This window comes from Pseudoliparis swirei, chromosome 23 (assembly GCF_029220125.1).
Source record: "Pseudoliparis swirei isolate HS2019 ecotype Mariana Trench chromosome 23, NWPU_hadal_v1, whole genome shotgun sequence".
Lineage (NCBI taxonomy): Eukaryota > Metazoa > Chordata > Actinopteri > Perciformes > Liparidae > Pseudoliparis > Pseudoliparis swirei.
In genome coordinates, this window is record NC_079410.1 from 13404176 (window position 1) to 13424306 (window position 20131).

Sequence of the window (20131 nt, forward strand, 5' to 3'; positions counted from 1 at the left end):
AACAAAACCTACAGGTTAGAAACTTAACCCTCCCGGGTCTTGCGACGCGTGTCATGTCTCAGTCCCATTTTTGTCATTTTGGTGAATGTTGTGACGGACCACATTTCTACTCAAAAAATGCTAGTAAAAAAATTGGTTTTAGACATTTATTTACAAGTATCTACTATTTTATTCATATGTATCACTGCTTTTGTGAACCAAAGACCTTCGGTGAACCAATTTCAAACACCAAGGCAGTTTGTTCACACGAGTAGAGGTTTGATTTAAGAAGAGAGCTGAGATTTTTTTATTTTGTAAAACACATGGGTATGTGTCATTTGCAAGTTCCTTTAAAAGGTAACTTTAAGAAATTGTGTAAAATCGAGAAAATGACCCCAGATCCCATAGGGTTAAGTAATTAATTTATAAAATCCGAACACTGTCGCAAATGTATATCTTGAATTTAACTGAATGATGCAACTTAGTGAATGTGGGTGAAACTAGTTCTTGAATGACACACCTACTGCTTCGAGTGCATTACTTCCTCATTGAGAAATCGTTCTACATTTTGGCGGCTCTCTCCATTCCTTCGACAAAATGAACATTTATACTGGTCTAACCTTCATGAGTTTTGTTTTCTGTATCAGCACATCATCAGGTAAGACATGGAGCATGGCGAATATGTCTTTATCTCAGTTTATTTCTGTTTTTCAGGACATTCTTTACTTCCTTTAGCCTTGTTTCGGTCATGTTGTCTCATTGCTATCTCAAGATGTTTATAGGGAGCTACAAGTGTGTTTATGATTTCCTGTACATATGTTTTGTCTCACAGAATGCTCTCTGAAAAACATCTCCTGCAGCGACATTAAAACTGATGGGGGATTCACGTTCCCCCATGAGTGTCCTCAAGGCAGCGTGATTGAGGTGTACGATAATGGGGTATTTCCATTTACTTTCACCCTCTGTAGTTGTTCATCATTTGTTTTTCGAAGGTTTTATGGTGCGATAATATGTGTGTTTGATGAAAGTAAAAGACATAAAGGGGAAGGGATCAAGAGAAAGGGAAGGTTTGATGAAGTTGCCAATAACTCCTTGTTAATCACAGCTTCTCTCCCCAACAGACCCTGGTTGCCCTCGCTGGGCCTGGCATTCCGAAGACAAAGTTATCGGATAAAAAGATAATCATTGGCAACGATTCAGTCGTGACAAGAAACTGTCGAGACCTGAAAATAAAATGCTTTGTTCCTGTCGTGAGTCTCCCCCTATAACATGTACTTCTATGAATTTAATCCATAAAAGGCATATAGCACCTGTGAAATACAAACTCTGCACTCTCACAATACAGACTTTGATTTTGCTTTTCAGAAAAACGACACTGTAAAAGAAACCTGTTTGGATTATAAAGTTACTGGTGAGGCGATGAGATGTTGTAAATGACTGATTCACCTTTGAATCTTATATTGCTGATCATTGATACGTACATACGACATATATCACTATTTTATGCTCCGAACAGGGATGCCCAACCCAGATCCCGTTCAGCCACCAACAAAAGAGAACGACATCAGTGAGTGGAAGTTTATTCTGAGCGACATTGTTCTTATTCAAGGGCCTCCCAATGTTTTTGTTGATGATAACTTGTTTTCATTTGGTCTGTCCTCCAGATGCTTTAACAATCACCCTTTGGGTTCTCGGCGGGCCTTTCGTTGGGGCCAGTGTTTTAATTGTGGTTGTTATGGTTTGGCTTTGTTGCTGTAAAAAGTGAGTTAAATTCCATTTGCAATTGGAATCGACTATTAATGTCATATTTTCATTTACCTACACAGTGTCGGATTCATAAATATTTGTTGTGTTTCCTATGTTAGTAAGTCCTCGGGAGTCCCCTGGGATCTACAATACCTACGTTCTTGTCTTATAAACAACATTTCACAGACACAAAACAACGGTGATATCAGGTGAGTGAACGTTCAGGAGCTACCTTTAGGCGAGTTGGAGACATCCTCATCCTTTCTTTTTCATTGTAGGCTCAGTGAAATATCTGCCACTGATCCACGTGGAAGTGGTGGAAGTGATGGAAGTGGTGGAAGTGGTGGAAGTGGTGGAAGTGCTATCGAGCATGGAAACACACTTGAAAGTGTGCATTCTCACAGGTTATGCTGCCACGTTAAAAATTATTTATCAAAACCATCACTATCAAAAGTGTTTCATACAATAATTAGAAGTCTGGACTGTAATCTGCTCAAAGCTCCCTTTGTCTCCACAGTATCGATGCCACGGCTCCTCAGTCCTTTCGTCTGGACTCCACCACACAGGGAATCCAGGCGACTGAAAGGTGAGAATGAAAGCTGTTCTCTTTTGCTTGTGCCTGTAGCTCCACTTCCTTTGAGGATTCAGGTGAAGTGTCTCTTTAACTGGACCGGTATCGTTCATGAGATTTCTCAGAGGAGATTCAGAGCCTTTCTTATCCAGTATTTGTTTTGCAGTGGACTCGTGATGTCAGATGGCAACGGGGCCTCGAATCATCGAGCCATGAACAGGTAAGTGCTGGATAGAGTGTGTTAATTATTGGCAGTATGTTTTAGAGTTAATAATGTTGTATTATTGGTTAATTAACACACTTATTTAACAACTATTGTGTTTGTGTGCCCCGTAGCTTGAGGGATGATCCAGGAGGAGTGAATGACAACAACAGAAAAGCAATTCTTGAGTAAGTCTGTATTCTGCTAATTATAATATCATATAGAGTTAGAGATTTATTATAATTGTTTTACCTTTTTGTATCACATTTGTGATGTTTTAAGTGTGTTTGAGGTGGGACTTTGTCCTGAGCGGTAAATCGCTTCTTCAGTATAAAGTATGTGTTCATAATTGTATCAGCATTTTACCACAACTAACACATTATGGTAACTTCTGTTTCGGATGTCTGCAACATGAAGAATAATCAAATAAAATGTAGGAAATAGGATAAACTATTATTTCCTGAATCTTTGAATAAAAGTGTAAAAAAAGAAGAGAGCATCCTGGAGCTTCGGCCAATGTCAGCTGGGATCGACTCCAGCTGACATTGGCCGAATGCAGGCAGAGTGCATCCTGGGTAGGTCAGCAGACTACATCGCAGGGCTCTATAGATTGATGCCAAATCTTTGATCAAATTTTCTTTTAATTTATTTTTATTTTGTACCTTGGATAATTGGATTAGCCATCATTGATGTGAAATCCAATTGTCCAAGGTACACAAATGCACATAGGTACTGAATAAACGAGCTCCAGATGTTGTTCTATGCACATCTGTGAAGTGGTAACAGCTGGGAATTCCTCTCCAGGACCGGGGAGATGCTCAGTGGATGGACTGCTGGTGTTCGTGGTCCTGAAGATCATGGGCATGAAGACCAACCGCTGCTGTCGAATCAGAGGTGAGACCTCCCCTTCCACTGTCACTTTCCAATTCTCCAGTCCTTCATACCTTGTTTCATTGTGCCTGATGTTTGGACAGCTGTCAGGAGTAGCTTTAGGAACTGCTCCCCTACCTCCACACCAAATCTGACTTCAGAACTTGCCTGACGTCTGCATGGAGAGTGGGCAATAACCACGCTTTGCTGTTTTTCTGCAGAGGCTCATGTCTCCATTCCTTGTTGTTTCTGTCTCCAGAGCTGCCAACCGAGGTCTTGACATGACAGGGAAACCCGCAGCTTTGGTGCACAAGCGCGGCGTTGACCCGGACCGGGTCAGCAGGCGCTCGACTGAACCCGTAAGTGGGAGGCTTTCTCTATGCTTCATAATACATTTTCTCTGGAAATGCTGTTTTTTATTATTTATCTGATTTGGAAATTGTTCTGTTTGCTGCACAGGACACTGACGTGGAGTCAACGGATGAACATGAATAACTGCAGTTTACATGAATAATTATTTATAAAATAGATACATAAAGAATAAATACATTATATTTAGAATAATAATAATAACTTAAGTATACTCACAGTCAGGCTATGTGGTGAATTTACTGGCAGCTCCTTTGGGATCAACTTGCATCTAAATAATAATTTCATCACATGATGAGCTTGCTATTCAGTGTATTCATTGGCATGTGATCAGTCAATCAGACGGATTAGATAGCATATTCATTTGGGTAATTATTTTTAAATATACATTAATAGCAACAACAACAACAGCAAAAAACAACAGTTCTACTGAGAATATAAAGTACATGACTTGACCAAAGGATGGGTGGACCATGCCAGCTAAAGAACCACATACAGAGCTGTATATTAATATATTTGTATAACAGGTATAATGTATGGTATAATACATATTTATGAACTAAACATACAGTATATATATCGTTTTTATTTCTATCAGATTTTATATACAGTATATATATATGTATATTTATATTATAACTAAATATAATGTATGCTCTTAACGAGATAATGCATACCATAAATGCATCTTTTATATATCTTTAATTTCTTTGAGAATTTTCTTTGAAATGTGTTGTAATTTCATATGTATACAATCAGTTAAGTAAGCCAGTCATTACTTACATGTTTAATCATATCACCTGAATCACAACACCTTCTTTTCCTTTTTTGTAATACTCTGTATTTGTGAATTTGGAGATCTTATTGTATTTTCATGTATTTTAACTCTAAATCTGTCCTTCTGTACACATGACATATATTGCACCTGTCCATCCTGGAGAGGGATCCTCCTCTGTTGCTCTCCTGAAGGTTTCTTCCCTTTTTTCCCCGTGAAGGGTTATTTGGGAGTTTTTCCTGATCCGATGTGAGGTATTGGGACAGGGATGTCTATGTGTACAGATTGTAAAGCCCTCTGAGACAAATTTGTGAAATTGGGCTATACAAATAAACTGAATGGAATTGAATTATTGTGATTCTGTATTTTTCTTTTCTTGGTTAAGTTTTTTAGCTGCATTACTTTAGCTTTTTAAGTTGATCAATTTGTATTGAAATGATGGTATTATTAAATACAGTACGATCAATTATATTTTTCAAATAAATTGTTTAAATCTTGGACTTCATTGCCTGGTCATTTTTTACCCTGGTTTCTAATCTAACAATTGAGGGCAACCCAGCAGAAGTATCAACCTTTTACCACAAGGGGGCAGTAAATACTCATGAGTCCTGCACCACTGAACGACAAAACAACTTAATTACACCTCTCATTACTTTTGTTGAATGACGCTAATGCAATTATATGCGTATTTATTCCTGATCATTTTACTTTCACCTATAAGCCATATATTTTAGATACTGTATTGATATGTCAAACACTATGGGTGGGGCTAAAAGGCTTTTTTTCATTAAATGAAGGCCTCCTCATGGTTGTAATTTGTTGTAAGTTGATTTAGTTTCATTTGATGTCTGAATCTTCTAGTATAGGGCTTTGATTTGTTAATAAACCAATAAAGGAATGGTATAATTACATTAAACATCACTTGGTAGTTAAAGTGTTAGAAACCTATATACTTTAGAGATGTGTTACTCCTGTGGCTTGATGTATAGTTTAATTACATTTACCCACAAACACGGGTTCGGGCTGAATTTAATACTCCCATCTCTCTATCTCTTGGGATCTGCTGAGTTGTTGATACTCAATGTCTTGTTCTATTTTAAGTATTCCCAAATGAGCAATGACCTTGAAAAAGCCCCCTTTTTACCTCTCTGGTGCACTGAGTACCCAGAGGAGAGTGAATCAAGGTGGTTGTCGCTCGTGTTTGGTGCGTCTGTGTGTGAAAGCGTTACTGTACCAGTGGAAAGAGGGTGATTGAATGGTCAAAGCCTCAGAGCCTCCCCTCTCAGGGAGTCTCACTGAGGGGACGTGAGTGAGGCAGGGGCTGCAGGGCAGATGAGCATCACGCGTCGCCATACATGTACACTGTGACATGGGTGGAGAAAAAAAGCATGGAGGCTGTAATTATGGAGGAATCCTGTATGCTCCGATACACATAATAATTAGAGATTGGCTAATTAGTTATCAAACACACTCGGCTGTGAACGGAATCATGAGCAGTCAAGGAAACCCAACTCAGTGGGAGCTGAACACTGATCACACCACTTCGGGCATAAGAAGGCTTCAGGGAAGCTAGATGGGCTGCAATAACACAGACACTTAGTTGTCTGATCCCTAACTGATCTCTCGGTGATCACAATGTTTATGATTCCTCTGGAGTGTACTAAAGGTCGCCTACAGTTGTGTGCTTCTGTGGCTTAGCGGACAGCTGCAAGCAAACAGGGCTGCATTCAGAAGTCACTCAGTAGGCCTAAGCTGTACTCGCACGGCAGTTATTAAAAGATTACATTGGGGATCACACCACGCTGTATGATTAATTAACCTTGACTGATGCTTTGTAAAGAGGAATCCAGCTGAGCGAGTATATGCCCACAGGTCTGCTTGTACATACGTGTGAGAAGGTTGAAGGCAGTTGGTCACGATGGTACTAAGTCAGGGTGAAACAAAACTTTAGCTTTCTCCAGATTAGTATGGGACCCGTCCCCCCGACCTTCCCGGTGCACGGATCTATTACTAGTCCCTGTCTGAACACTCAAAGTGTTGTTGGGGTTTGTCTCCCTAAACGGACTTCTTGCTTTTTCTCTGCACCTCTTTGATCTCTTTGTGTCGTATTCTTTTGCCACATACCAGTATTTGGCTTACTCATCATCTAAACCACCGGGTCAAATCTGCATAAGCAAACAGTGTGTTGTTCAAAGGGGAGCTGACACAGGAAGAGACTCGGTTGCTTGCCTTCAGTCCCCTGCCTCCCACAGCGACGAGCAGCACAATGCTGACGTATCCTGCAGCGCAGCACATGAATAAAACATAGCCACTGTATTAGTGCTAAAAGATGTCTTTTCATTTCCAGTCTGAATCATGAGGTAGGTATATTGAAGTGCATATCCATGTGGCACCGCGAAAGATTCATTTTTAAATCATGTCTGTGTGCTTTGATCACTCGGGCATCAATTGTGCTGCACATCGGCGTAAAACCACACACAACAAATGAGCTGTTTGAGATGTTCCCAAAGAAACCCTGACGCATAAACAGTGTATATTTTCAGTAGTTTTTTATTAATATGTGCTGATACAAGGTCGTTATGACCTGCGATGACGCAAACACTCACACACAAAAATCATCCCCTTTGGCCCAGACAGCTGTCGAAGCAACAATCGTGAGAAAATGAAACAAAAAGAACCGATTAACATTATTCTTTAAAGAAAAATAGAAGCAGAATCAAGGTGTTATATTAACCTCAGTTTACAAATGTCTCAGTGGTACATGATCAATTATGTATTTTATAGAAAAGTCACAGAAAGCTCTGTAAATGGTGGTAGATGTAGAACCCGACATGACACAATAATAGCACTCATCGTTTCTACCAATGCCTACGGCCCGTTATGTAAAACCACTATTTCAGGGATGTACAATACTGTCCAGGTTCTACTGTGCTGAGCTAATTAATACAGCCCTTAGCTGAGACTCAGAACACCCCACTCACACCTGCTACAGCCAGCTATTCTACCTCTGATGATGGACACAGGTCGTCTCAGGCAGCATTTTCTGGCCTGTCGCCACGGACGATCATGGGATGGAGATCATTACAGCCAAGGACAGGCACATGCAGGCACAGTTCTGCTCCTCCACGCTCTCAGAGACGGTGCACTCGGCGGAGGAAAAGGAAGAAATAGAAAAGTAAAAACATGCCTACAGATTCATCCTGCTGTATGTGTATATATGTTAACGAGAAAGCAGCAGATGCATGTCTTTCTCCAAGTCAGTGTATAAAACTACCTATCCTGACTGAGGATACTATATGATACTAAAAGATATGTTTGTTTTGGTTTTGGACCTTGGGGTCTCTATGTAGAGTGCGCCTCGCAGGTTTAAGAGAAGCCCATCCTACACAAAGCCCCTCTGATGTTGGTCCCACCCTGTGCATCAAAGATGGCCTGAATTTGCTGGCACAGCACCACGGACACATACTCAACACGAAAGAGAAACAGCACAATCCTCATCACTGGGGTTATGCCATACCCCTAGATATTCTTAAAACAACTCTATAAGTGTCTATAAGAGTCATCTGGACACGTAACAACAGACCGATAACAAAATAGTACTACTTTATCATTGTTAACATTTGCCTTTTAAAAATCTGTATAGTAAAATCCGCATTTGTTTCTAAAAATCTTGCTCTACTCAGGCTGATGCGGCAGTGGATTCATTTTCACATTTCTTTAAGGAAGCATCCATTAACCAAACAACAATCACGCCATCGCTCTCCCTCCACAGACAGATGTATTCAATGAACAAACTTGAGATCTGACATGCCAACTCGATCAATTCAGACAATAAAGTGATGACCTCTGGACTGCAAACCACCAACAGAAACCCTCTGAAACAAAGCAGCACATCAATCTCCTTATCTCCAGATCCTCCCGGCAAACCCGCCTTCACCCGCCATCTTCTCTCTCTAGAACGGCCTGAGGCGATGCTGATGTTGTCTCCTCTCGGTCTGGTATTCGCAGACATAATGACCTCCTCTGCTGCAGTTAAACTCACACACCCACCTCCTTAGAACCCTCCTGGTGTAATATGGGCCACACAAATCATTGGTAAAAATAAATAGATAAATAAAAAGATCTGTGTGTGCAGGGGTCAACTGTGAGTCAACGTAAAAAGCCTGCTGGGACCTCCGCTGTCTAATGACAGACTGAACAATGCCACCGCTCACTCTCCACTGACACTAAACTGCAGGGGTGAGACAGCACAGTGTCAAAGGTTGGGCGTCCCACCCTTTAAACAACTTCCCACCGAACCACTGGAGCATGTGCACGACAGGCTCGCTACCGATATCGATGCGAGGAGTTTTGTCCAGCTGAGACGGAAAAAGAAAGTAGAAAAAAGAGCGAGGGCGAGTTCACTGCAGTAAATTAGTACCCACTGTGCGATTATTCTAATCACAGGTTTGGAGGGCTATGAATGGTGCAGAAACTCCCGTTGTGTCAGCCTCCATCCAACAGCATGCGCTGCAGACCTCCTATAATCACTATCATTTACCACAGTACAGCACTCCTCTTTTTATTGAGGGATTAATCTGGGATAAACAAAGCTTTTGACAAAACAAATTAACACTCTCAAAGAAGTGCTGCACTAATGGAGTCCATTGAGATTGATATTAAAATGTGCATGATATGCGGGGGAGGGGGAGGAGAAGAAACAGAGGAAAGAGGTGCTGGAAAAGAAAAGAAAAAGGGAAGCAGGCCCAAGGTGACGCACATTCCTCCTCTCAAGGGGCAGCCTGTCTCAACAGTGCTCCTCACCTCGTGGCGAGTCCCGGCTGAGCAGTAGAGATCAGCATCGGCACATTATGTCAAACACAATGAGGGAGGGATGGAGTTAATGATGATGCTGATGAGAATGATGGTTATAAAGATGATGATGGCCGTCTTGAGGATCCCAATAACACTTCTAGCCCTGGAGTGAATTGTTTCATCTTCCGTTCTGCTTGTTAAAATACATTCAGTTGTCCTCAGTTGACCAGCGAGTGCCACCACCGAGCCACGAGAGCCACGCTTCACACTGTCCGGCGCCGCGGCAGAGCGGAACACATGTGCATATTGTCTTTTCATTTGTAAACACGGACAGCTCCCAGGTTCAGCTGCACATCCAAGTCATGTACCCTCACAGGAGTATTGCCCCCCCCCCCCCCCCCGTCTCTCTGAGCCTCATCGCGCTCCGTGCCCCGTACAATAGCCCAAGTGATTTGAATAACAAGAATACATGGTGGAGAATCCTTGTAATCCCTCTCCTTTATCTGTCTTAACCCCCTCTCTCTTTCAGCCCCACGAGCCACAGCTAAACGCTGTCCTTTGGGTTCTCTTAGAAGTGGGACAGCCAGGCTCTAACAAAATGTCACACTGCACTGGAAGCATCTATGTTCTGCTCCCGTTCTGTCCGCACATCACACTCTTTCACTTAGCGCAGCTTGAGGAGGGAGACAGAAGAAATCAAATGAAACAACCCATGAACAAATCAATGTGAATTAGTATTCGAAAAAATATATTTTAAAAACTGATAAATAAACCATAACAAATACAGCGTAGAAGAAGGCAAACTCAGTATTTTTTTAAAGGTCAGGCAGATTTCAGCTGGGTGAAAGGAGCCTCCTGAGCGTCTCTCTCTTGACAGCTAATTTCTCAAATGTATCGCTTGCATAAGGTGGCCTATTGGAAACATGTTCCTCCCGATCAGTCAACCCCGCTTGTCATTTTCATGGTATATGGTTATCATATGTCATCCCGAGGCTGTCTGATTCATCCTGTCCTCCTTGTACATAAACGCCACGGGAAGAGTAACTTCCATTGGAGGCGGAGAAGTCTGGCAGGTCTCTGAGATGCATCCCCCTTTTGTCTGATGAGCATTCAAGTCATGTCACACACACACACAACAAAAACTTAAAAAGTGTGCGCACATACAAAAGTCTGGTGTGCACAGCTCGCACACATTGGACACGTAACACACACAAGCAGCCATTCAGACACATTCATACTTACACACACACGCATGGGAAATTGAGGAATTGTCACATTAGGCTGTGGATAAATGCTGCATCTATCCTTAAGAAACAGCAAAATGCAATATTCTCTGATAGCAATCATTATTATACATGCTAAAACCCATGTTGTTAAAAGTATGTAATCTGGTTATATCTTCCAAATAATACAAGAATAAACCAAATCCCTTTGTGGACTCTGTCGCTCACACAATGCTTTATCGTGCCTGTGAGGCACACAATGACATTTTGACGACATTTATCTTGCTTGCCTCACAACCCCCGCTGCCTCCTGCAATTCCACCCCGGGAATGGCAAAGGTCAAACATTAACAACATGTAACGGATTATATTACATAAAAATTGTGCCGGAATATTTTTTTTCGTTCCGTTATATCATTTGTATAAATACAATCTACTACACATTTTAATCTGTCTGTCTCTCTCTCTGCCTTTCTCCATTTTTCACTGAGTGGCACACAAGAGCGAGAGATCGGGAGAGCGAGAGATCAAGCAACAGGGGAGAGAGAGAGAGAGAGAGAGAGAGAGAGAGAGTTCATCATTCAGTTCACAAACTCCAAAACATTTTATTTTTTTCTTTCGTTGGTTTGTTGCAGTACAAGAAGTCATTTTTCATATTATTTGTTACTTTGTGTTGCTTTTGATCATCTGGTGTCTTTATTTACATCGTAGGAATAAAGTAGATTCATGTGTGGTTCCTATGTACACGGCTATACCAGTTGGTCGACCAGTGAGTTGGCGGTGTTCACAGTCTTGCTTGTCACAACCACACACAGGAAACAAGTCCATTTCAACTGGCTAGGCTCTAACAGCAAAGTACAGGGGGAGGGAGGGGGGCGACACCATCCACTCTTGCAGCCCCCAGAGGATGCAGACCCAAAAGTCAACAAATTGAATACTCTCTTCAAAACAAAAGCAAGGCAGTCATTTAACTTTTCAAATGCCTGAAGCAAACAACCAGAGAGAACAGTGGAGATGATTGGCCAGCCTTATGGATGCAGGTTCTGCTGCTCTAGAGGGCGAGTGCAGCGGCTCTTCAGTCTCCGTCTCCGCCTCTACTCCACTTCTGTCCATTGTCGTTGATTCACAGCAAGAGAAAATGAAGGCACCTACTCTGAATCTGCTCCCACTGCCTGCTTGGAACAAAGGCTCTTGTTCCCTTTTACTTAGATGGAGTACTGTTTTCACTTTTGATGTTCAGTAATGAGCACTTCTGGATGTGTGTGTTTGTGTGTGTCTGTGTGTGTGTGTGTTTGTGTGTGTGTGTGTGTTTGCCTTGACAATGCTCTAGTTTTTGTTCTGGCTCAATAAAAGATATTTTTGGCAACAATGAGGAGCTTTCGGTGAGACATTTTTGTAGGTTATAATAGTGTACTATTTTCCCCGTCTCCACAGCTAACTACTCCGATCAAATGATGATTAAAAAAAGAACTATGGACGTAAAAGGGAAATAAGAGTAAATATAACATGATATTCCCATCTCAGGAAGCAGGTCTGAAGAGAAATTACACACAAAAAACGAAGCTTCTAAGTTTTTAACTATCTGAAGGTAAAGGGGGTGGATCGGTACATTCAGAGTGCTGGACTTGGCCTTAGGGTACCAAAGGAACTGGGGATAACTGGGGTTGGAGAGACACCCACCACTCATCTCCTTAAGACGAGGGAGGGTTCAAGATAAAGGCTGACCCTCCTGAAGGTCCCTCTGCTCATCTGTTAGCTAAATAAAAGTCAAGAGAAAGAAAGGCAACCAAACAAGCAGAACGTGGAGAGACACGAGAACGAGGTGGGCTGGGAGGCGGCTTTGGCCATCACATTAGTCTCCAACTTCCTCCTCCAGGCTCCAGTCACAGGCTGGTGACCAGCTGCATCTGTCCGTCTCCCTCATTGTGGGCAGGCTCCTGGGCCTGGTGTCCCTCCCCACTCCGGGGTGAAGCCTGGTAGAAGGTCTGCATGGGGGCCCCACGGGAGCCCAGGGCGGGCCTCCCGGAGCTGTAGTATAGCTCCTCAGGGGGCTGGGCTGAACGGGGGACCACCTCCAGGGGCTCGGGGCTGCTGTCGGGGTAAGGTGATTCTCGCAGGTTGGTGATGCTGGTGTACAGGGAGTCGCGGGCGGGGGAGTCTGGCGCTCGGTTGCCCGCCTGCCCACTGGCACTCTGGCCGCTCTGGCCGCTGCGGCCGAGGCTCTCGGTGAGGTCGGCCGTGTAGCTCTCTGACTCCTCTGGGTCGCTCTGGTAGAGGACCGTCTGGGCTCGCTGCAACAGCAGGGGCTCCTCCAGAGCTTTATAAAGCAGCTCCACATCCTGCGGGGTGCGCTGCCGCCCCTCTCTCATGAAGTCCTCGTCTTCATCCGTGCTCATAGACAGCTCTGGCCCGGCAGCTGTTGTCCCCCGACCGACTCCACCGTGAGGACGTCCCCTGGCCAGGCTGCCACACACCCTGTCCCCTACATCACCTCCAACTCCTCCTCCTCCAACTCCTCCTCCAACTCCTCCTCCTCCTCCTCCTCCTCCTCCTCCTCCTCCTCCTCCTCCTCCTCCTCCTCCTCCTCCTCCTCCACCTCCACCTCCTCTTAGGTTGTTGTGCACAAGCTCAGAGATGATCATTTTTTCGAAGGCAGCGGCATCAGAGAGGTTTGTCGGATGCCGCCGCCTCCCGGTGCCTCTGAGCCACGGGGATTGAGGGGAGGGGGACTGTCCCCGCCCCCACCACCAAGGAAGTCACAGCTGCCCCCGCCTACACCCCCTGGGCCAGTGCGCAGGGAGTAGCTGTTATTGAAGTTACCATTCAAGGGCAGGGTTTCCATCCCACAGGGGTCGCGGGCCTTTGATAACGTGCTCTCTGGACCCAAACACAAATAGAAGAGAGACAGGAGACAGAGGGTTTTGTCATTATTATCATACAGTTAGATAAAAGTGTTGGTAAGAACAGAGGAATACATATTAGATAGTAAAATTACGTGAACTGGGGTGAATTAAACTTACTTGGATCACGGAAGGTTCCTATGTGTCCCAGAAAGTCATGTGAAGTGAATACAATGAAAGACACTAGTCAGAAAGTGTTCTTTAAGGGTGTAACATTAAGTTGATAAATTCATTATTAAGACATTTCAAAAGGGAACCATTAACGGAATAAAAAATATCCCTGTCCATTGACCCCTTTTCCTTTCTCTCTATCTCTGTCACACTCGATATCACACGCTCCATCTCTTAACACGCAGAAACCCATGCACAGTCATATTAACTCTGATTTTTGCAAACTTGGATCTGTTTGTTTGACACCGAATTCCTCCAACATTTACATCTCAGCCAAAGAAAATAATACAATAATATAATAAATACTCTGGATATTTGTGGTGATGCTTGGAGAAATACATAATTCACACAAAAACATTGTACAGGAGCAGTTATGTTTATTTTACGACCTCTAACACACCACAGATGTTGTGCTTTATCTCTCAAATTCCGATCACTTCAAAAGTATTTTACTTCTTTTTTTTGGATGTGTAGTATAAATGTAATCAACGTTCTTCAGTGGCGGTTTGGGTAATTAGACATTCTAATGAAGTGCTCTCCCTATTTCCTCTCTCACTCTCTTCTAAAAATGTCTTGGCTGCCAAGCCCGTGGCCATCAGGCTTGACGTATTGTGCAGAGAGGTTTTAAAATATTTAACAGAAACGCCTCCTTACATTTCAGTCCTCAGACACGCGGCCTGATACTGCGGGTGCACCCTCAGCCAGCACCCAGCCACACGCAGACACAGTTCACCCTTACCAAGTAAATATTAGAGCTGGAGTGAAGAAATTACCAGAACATTCAGCTCAAAAACACACACACACACACATACGTACACACACACATACACACATACACACCTACTGTCCCAGGACACAGAGCTGCCTGGTCCTTTTCTGCAGCCCGTCATGATTTAAACTACTTTTTCTGCCTGGGAACAGAAAAACTGTCCTCAAGATATTTGGCAGTCACAGCTGTAGCTAAACTTCTTAATCAATTTGTGGCTGTTCTCATGAAGATTCGAGATCTGACCAGATGGCTGTTTAGGCTGTAAGCGCTGTTTGGCTCAGTTCTGCTCAGCTTCGGGAATCTGTCTGACAGCTACAAAGTCTGAAAGAACAACAGACTATTGCACACGCACACACTCATGTGTACACACACACACACACACACACACACACACACACACACACACACAAAAGAAGCTAAAAGCTATATATCAGAAGCTAAAACGAAATGCTGAGATTACATGATGGGTTGTAGTATTTATTGATCATTTATTTATATTCATGATACGTCATTTGTTTCTGAGTTATATTATTTATTTCATTCAAAATGCTTCATTATTCGTCTCAGGATTACAAAAACTCCAGTCAAGCTCGTGTTCTACTTTTGTCCCTTGCTCCTCGAAATACCTTTCTACAAACAGGAAGTTCAAGGTGTCGTAGGCCAACGTCTATGAAGATACCCACATGTGTTGTCGCCACTCATCAACAGGTCGACATTATCTTTTGAAGATAAAAAGAGCTGCGACCCCGAACGGTAAACCAACACCTGGCCTTTAGAAATTGAAACTTTTCAAACAGAGAACGGAGAGAAGGACTGGTGAGTGGCTTTTTGTTTACCATGCCTGCTCTTCTCCTCCAGCAGCGACAGCGTGGAGATAACACGGGACTACTGGGACTCGAACAGCTCTCCTGTTGCAGGACAAAGCCACGGCCCATGTCGGCTCTCAGATCACCATGACAACCCTCAGCAAAAGTCGCGTTGACACGGCCCTGGATGAGCAACGCAGGCCCATACCATGGTGCTGCAGCACGCACAATGCAAAGGTTACCTTGCCAAGCAAGTGTGAAGCTTCGGAGGACACGGGGAGAGCAAAAGCTCTGCAATCTAGGAAATACTGTTGACGGTTGCGTCTGTTGTCAGAGAAAACAAAAGATGAATAAGGAGAACGCTGCCACAAATCCTATAAAGCGATGAGTGGGAAACAATATATATATATATATATAATGTTCTTGACAGCATCACTGTACAAATGCAAGACATGTTTGTCCAGCTGAAAGAGCTCGATATGCGTGGCTTAGTTGAAAGCAGACATGTCTGCTAAACTTGATGACAACACATTGAAGAGCCTGTCCATACGTGCAAAATCCTTCAATCTGATTAGATTAAAGTTTGATTTTGTGGGATAATACTGTTCACAAACAGTCCCGGTAATGCGCCGGTACAGCTGCTTACTTAATTGACAGACACTGATCTGCAGGAGACCCGAGGCCACAACGCGTTTGAAGCTGGTCATTAATATCGCCACATCTGTGATGTGTAACAGCGTCTAACAGCACCAGCAATTTCAAACAAAAAATATTTTGCCCTTTGTTTTAATGGTTGTCATATTTTGCGATGACATCACCTTAAAAGCCCAATTCGACAGCTCCAGTAGAGGATAAAAAAAAAGAAAAGACATTCGTTACAGCCCTACATTATTTCTTTATTTTGGTAATCCTTATATTAGCCTTGTGTATGTCGTCTGATGTTAGGATATCTACATCTTTATTTATACTGGTGCACCGCCATCAGACGTGCGTGTGGGTTTTCTATTGAGCAAGCGATTCATGGCTTTTCTACCGGTGCGCCAACACGAATATTGATATCTTTTTTTCTTTTCCCTGGTGGGTTTTCGCATGTATGTTAAACTTTTCCACATTTGGTAGTTGGTGAATAAGCTGTTTCTGATGATGTGCTCCACCAAAATGTCTCTCTTTTGTTCTTTATCCTGGTGTGCCGGCGCCAGATGCTCATTGTGTGTGTGGGTGTGCTGTTGTGCATTCTGTAGGAGTGAATGAGCCGTTTGCTCCTCTCTCTTTGTTGTTTGTCTGGCTCACTAATATTAATTGTGAAGTATATTTCATGTATCTATGTGTATTGTAGGCTGATGATATGCCACACGGATTTGTTCACTGCAAAGATTCCTCCGCACACACACACACACACGGTGATGCATTTATGTCTAACATGTCAAACGGTCAGAAGGACAGCGACTGCCTACTGCATACACACACACACACACACATACTGACAAGGGCGCACACACACACTGGAGTGTTTCGGAGCTAACCGGTAGAGTTGAAGACACCAGGGGAGGGTGGTGTGAAGCTCTCAGCCAGCAGAGTGTTGTAGGGAGAGGTGCCAGTGCGAGTCTGTAACACCGGGTTCGTCAAAAGGTGGTTGCCCATGGTCGCTGCAAGACACAAACATTTAAGAAATAAACAGTCATGAATAGGCTCTTATCTTTCTCTCAAATGTAAGCAAAGCAATCACAAGCAGAAACGCAACACACAATAGGTGTAACGCTCTGAACTTCACGTTTCCAGACTCGGTAATAACATCTGGAATCATAAAAAATATTTACTGTTTATTCAGATGGGGTCATTTTTTGTTATGCCTGTGCTTTATGGAGTAATGCATTTCACTTTGTTCTCCTCAATGTTTATGACCGCTGATTGTAACCTTTGAGTAAAAATACAATTGCAGGGGAAAGGTGCCGTTTGCAGCATTGCCATTATTTGTTTCCCTTTTGGCTCCTGACAATGAAGTCAGATGGGGTAGAACAGTAATGCATGCCATTATGCAGTCTAGCAGTGCAGCCATTGAAACACAGTTAATTTCCCAGTGCAATGTGAATGCCACTACAAGACAAATATAATTCAAGGAAATGGCACACGGAATGCTGTATAATGCCCATGTATGGCTCCAGCCTGAGGCAACTCCAACAGAAATGCCATGAAATTAAGAATAGGACAGCATGACGGAGAGTCGTCCCAGGCAAAGTGCAACCTTCAGGTCTCACGCCATACCGTTCATCACACAGCAAGGGAGCAGGGAATTCAAAAATAAAATATAATGTGCACTCACACAGCTATTTATTTGTCATTTCCCCTCTTACACTTCCGCTGTCCATCTTTCTGGCATGCCCTCTCCCTCTCTTCTCTGGCTCGTTTGGCTGCGTCTTGACTAAACCACATTGCCTCAGTTCCTCGTGCCAGAATTTTTACAAACAACACCAAATTAGTTGGGATTGGCTCTGTGTGCGTACCTCACAGGAATATCCTGTAGAAAATTAAAGGAACTAGTTTTAAGTGGGAAGAGAAAGTAGGGCACGGGGATCCATGGGAGGCTCTGTGTGTGTGTGTGTTCTTCATGCCGTGTTCTGGACACATTACTATTCTCATTTGTCGTTGATAAAGAAGTGAAGTGGAGGAATCAAAGAGATCCTAGATGCCAGTAATACCGACGCAGCGTCTCGTCTCCAGATTTGGCCTCTTTAATTCCTCCTCCATGATGGCGCCTCTCTCTGTCTCTCGCTTCTCTTCTCCCTCCCTCCATTCCGTCTTTAACTTACTGCCAACTGACAAACTTTTCTCAGAAGCAGAAAAAATAAAGGCTTCACCGCACAGTTGTTTTGTGTTTGACAGCAAAACATGGAAGGATCCACATTGTGTGTCTCAACAGCCCTGGTGATTGCTCTGTCGTGACGAATAGCCCCGGAAACTGACCCGCCCGACCACACACACACACACACACACACATACATAGATAGATACGTACACCCCCTCATCCGTGCAGCTCACTTGGTCACCCTCTCCCTCACCCCCTGCCTTGCTACTGTCACTCTGCTCGATTAGAATAATTACCCCCTGTTCATTCACACGCTAATCAGTTCATTAAAAACAAAATGGATGAAATTAGCATAGAGAGTGAAGGCTGATTTAGCAACTGCCTCTGTTGCCATCATCAACACCCCCACCTCCACGATCCGGAACCTGAGCCAACCTGGACGGTCTCCGTGTTACTGATCAGTGATGACTGCAGCGGTGACGCCACCAGTTGCTGAGGCTGAGACAATCAGTGACTGCATACACATTTGTCACTTCTTAAATAATTGCTAGTGTGCTATTCATGTGCTGTGGGGAGTTCAGAGGGGAGGGCACGCGTCACTGCATTCAGGAAAAGAAGAAAATGGATGCAATTGATCCCATGACACTATAAAAACGAGTTCAAACTAGGGGTGGCAATCTCCGGTTAACTCGCAGCTATAACAATGTTTTTCTATTATGATGAATCACAACACATGCAATTCTATATACCCTTTTACTGCCAACGTCACAACTACATCACTGAAAAGACTGGAGGAAAACACAAATCACCTCAAAGAGTGGGCTGAAGTTAAACATCGAATATGTCATCTTGTTGTATTGTTGGGTGCCAGAATCAATATCTCATACATTTGAGAGTATAAACTGTGATACGAAGCTCTAGAGAGCAACAATATCAACACAAACTGGAAATCACAAAACAAATGAAGAAGCTAAGATGAATGACTCTTCTTTAATGATGCACTATTTCATTGCAACTGGCTGCAGACCAGCTCTGGGTTGAAAAACAGTGATAGCCTGTTGTGGATGTGATCTATGATGTAGCCAGGTGGAGACACTCCCTCTTTCCTTAGGATAAATGAGTATTAATGACTTTAAATACCCCAGAAAAATATTAAGAGAATTACAACAACAGGAATATATTATGACCCACCCACACACATCTTTACAGAGCAGTGTTTGAGCTCCATCCTGTATAAGTGCCACAAACCCACCAGCCAGCCTCCAATCATGTGTGATTCAATTCAAACCCTTCCTGCTGCTAACTGCTCTTTGCTGGCTGCCCTTCTGGCTGCACGGCGATCTGAATCATTAGTTGACCCTAATACACCCGGCATGGGACCACATATTTCATCGTCCTATATACTGTCACATGTGCACATTTAACACTGAATCCCAGTGCTTGGCCTGGGCTGGTCCACTCATACTTCATGTGTTTTTGGTCAATACGTCTATACGAGTGTGCTGGACTCTCTAGGTTTTGTGTGCATTTAAGCGCGTACAACTTAACAGAGGGGAAGCAGAGCAGTGATAGAGGGAGGCCTCACCGCGGTTGAGTGTCGGGGTGCTATTGATATCTCCCGCCATGAAAGACGATTCCGTCTGCTTTCGAACCGTGTCGTTCCACATCCTGCGGATCCGACTCTGGAAGAAGGAGCAGAGCTCAGTGAGTGGCAGCAAACAGACAACAAGTTAAATATAGAAACGCGCCAGGTAGACTTTGGAACTCAGTGGGGCTGCTGTAATCAAAACTGTGGGGCTCGCTCTAATCCGCAAAAGAACAATAGGAAAACACGGCAGACAAAGAGATCGAGGCGTTGGGTAAAGAGGCACACAGCCATGTCATGTTATCATGAGGGGGGCTAATACACTGAGATGTGTAAGACATGATTGCAGTAGTTGATCCAGTTGTTCTTTGGAAGCGTCTTGTTACAGTGTGGGGAAGCTTGTTTGTTGATTGTGAGGACTTACTGTCAATGTGTGTGTACAGTATGTGTCTGTGCCAGCGTGCACAGTATTTCCGGATGTCTCGTATGGTGCCTGTGTCTATATATAGTACATGGGCTTCAAAGGACATCTTTAATAATCAGTCATGTTCTGCGTGAAGCACAGGCCT

The 20131-nt window shown here is 43.5% G+C and overlaps 2 protein-coding genes across 3 annotated transcripts in view; one reads left to right on the forward strand and one right to left on the reverse strand.

The window, feature by feature from the left end:
- Nucleotides 1-488: 488 nt before the first annotated feature.
- LOC130188672 (uncharacterized) lies at nt 489-5012 on the forward strand. 2 transcript variants are annotated; one of them, XM_056407093.1, is made up of 14 exons: nt 489-637; nt 812-903; nt 1101-1229; nt 1345-1390; nt 1496-1546; nt 1644-1740; nt 1845-1934; nt 2004-2129; nt 2243-2311; nt 2463-2516; nt 2633-2686; nt 3303-3392; nt 3628-3727; nt 3828-5012. In XM_056407093.1, exons 1-14 carry the CDS (start codon nt 577-579, stop codon nt 3861-3863), a joined length of 1095 nt encoding a protein of 364 aa, XP_056263068.1. In that variant the 5' UTR covers nt 489-576; the 3' UTR covers nt 3864-5012. The 2 variants fall into 2 exon arrangements, with proteins under 2 accessions (XP_056263068.1, XP_056263067.1); XM_056407092.1 differs by having other exon boundaries at nt 494-637; nt 812-918.
- A 2032-nt stretch (nt 5013-7044) lies between these two features.
- adgrl1a (adhesion G protein-coupled receptor L1a) overlaps nt 7045-20131 on the reverse strand; it is a 90850-nt gene continuing 77763 nt past the window's right edge. The window contains 6 exon segments of the mRNA XM_056407378.1: nt 7045-13055; nt 13131-13202; nt 13205-13405; nt 13549-13566; nt 16698-16820; nt 19563-19659. Coding sequence (XP_056263353.1) covers nt 12412-13055; nt 13131-13202; nt 13205-13405; nt 13549-13566; nt 16698-16820; nt 19563-19659 — 1155 coding nt within the window. The 3' untranslated portion in view covers nt 7045-12411.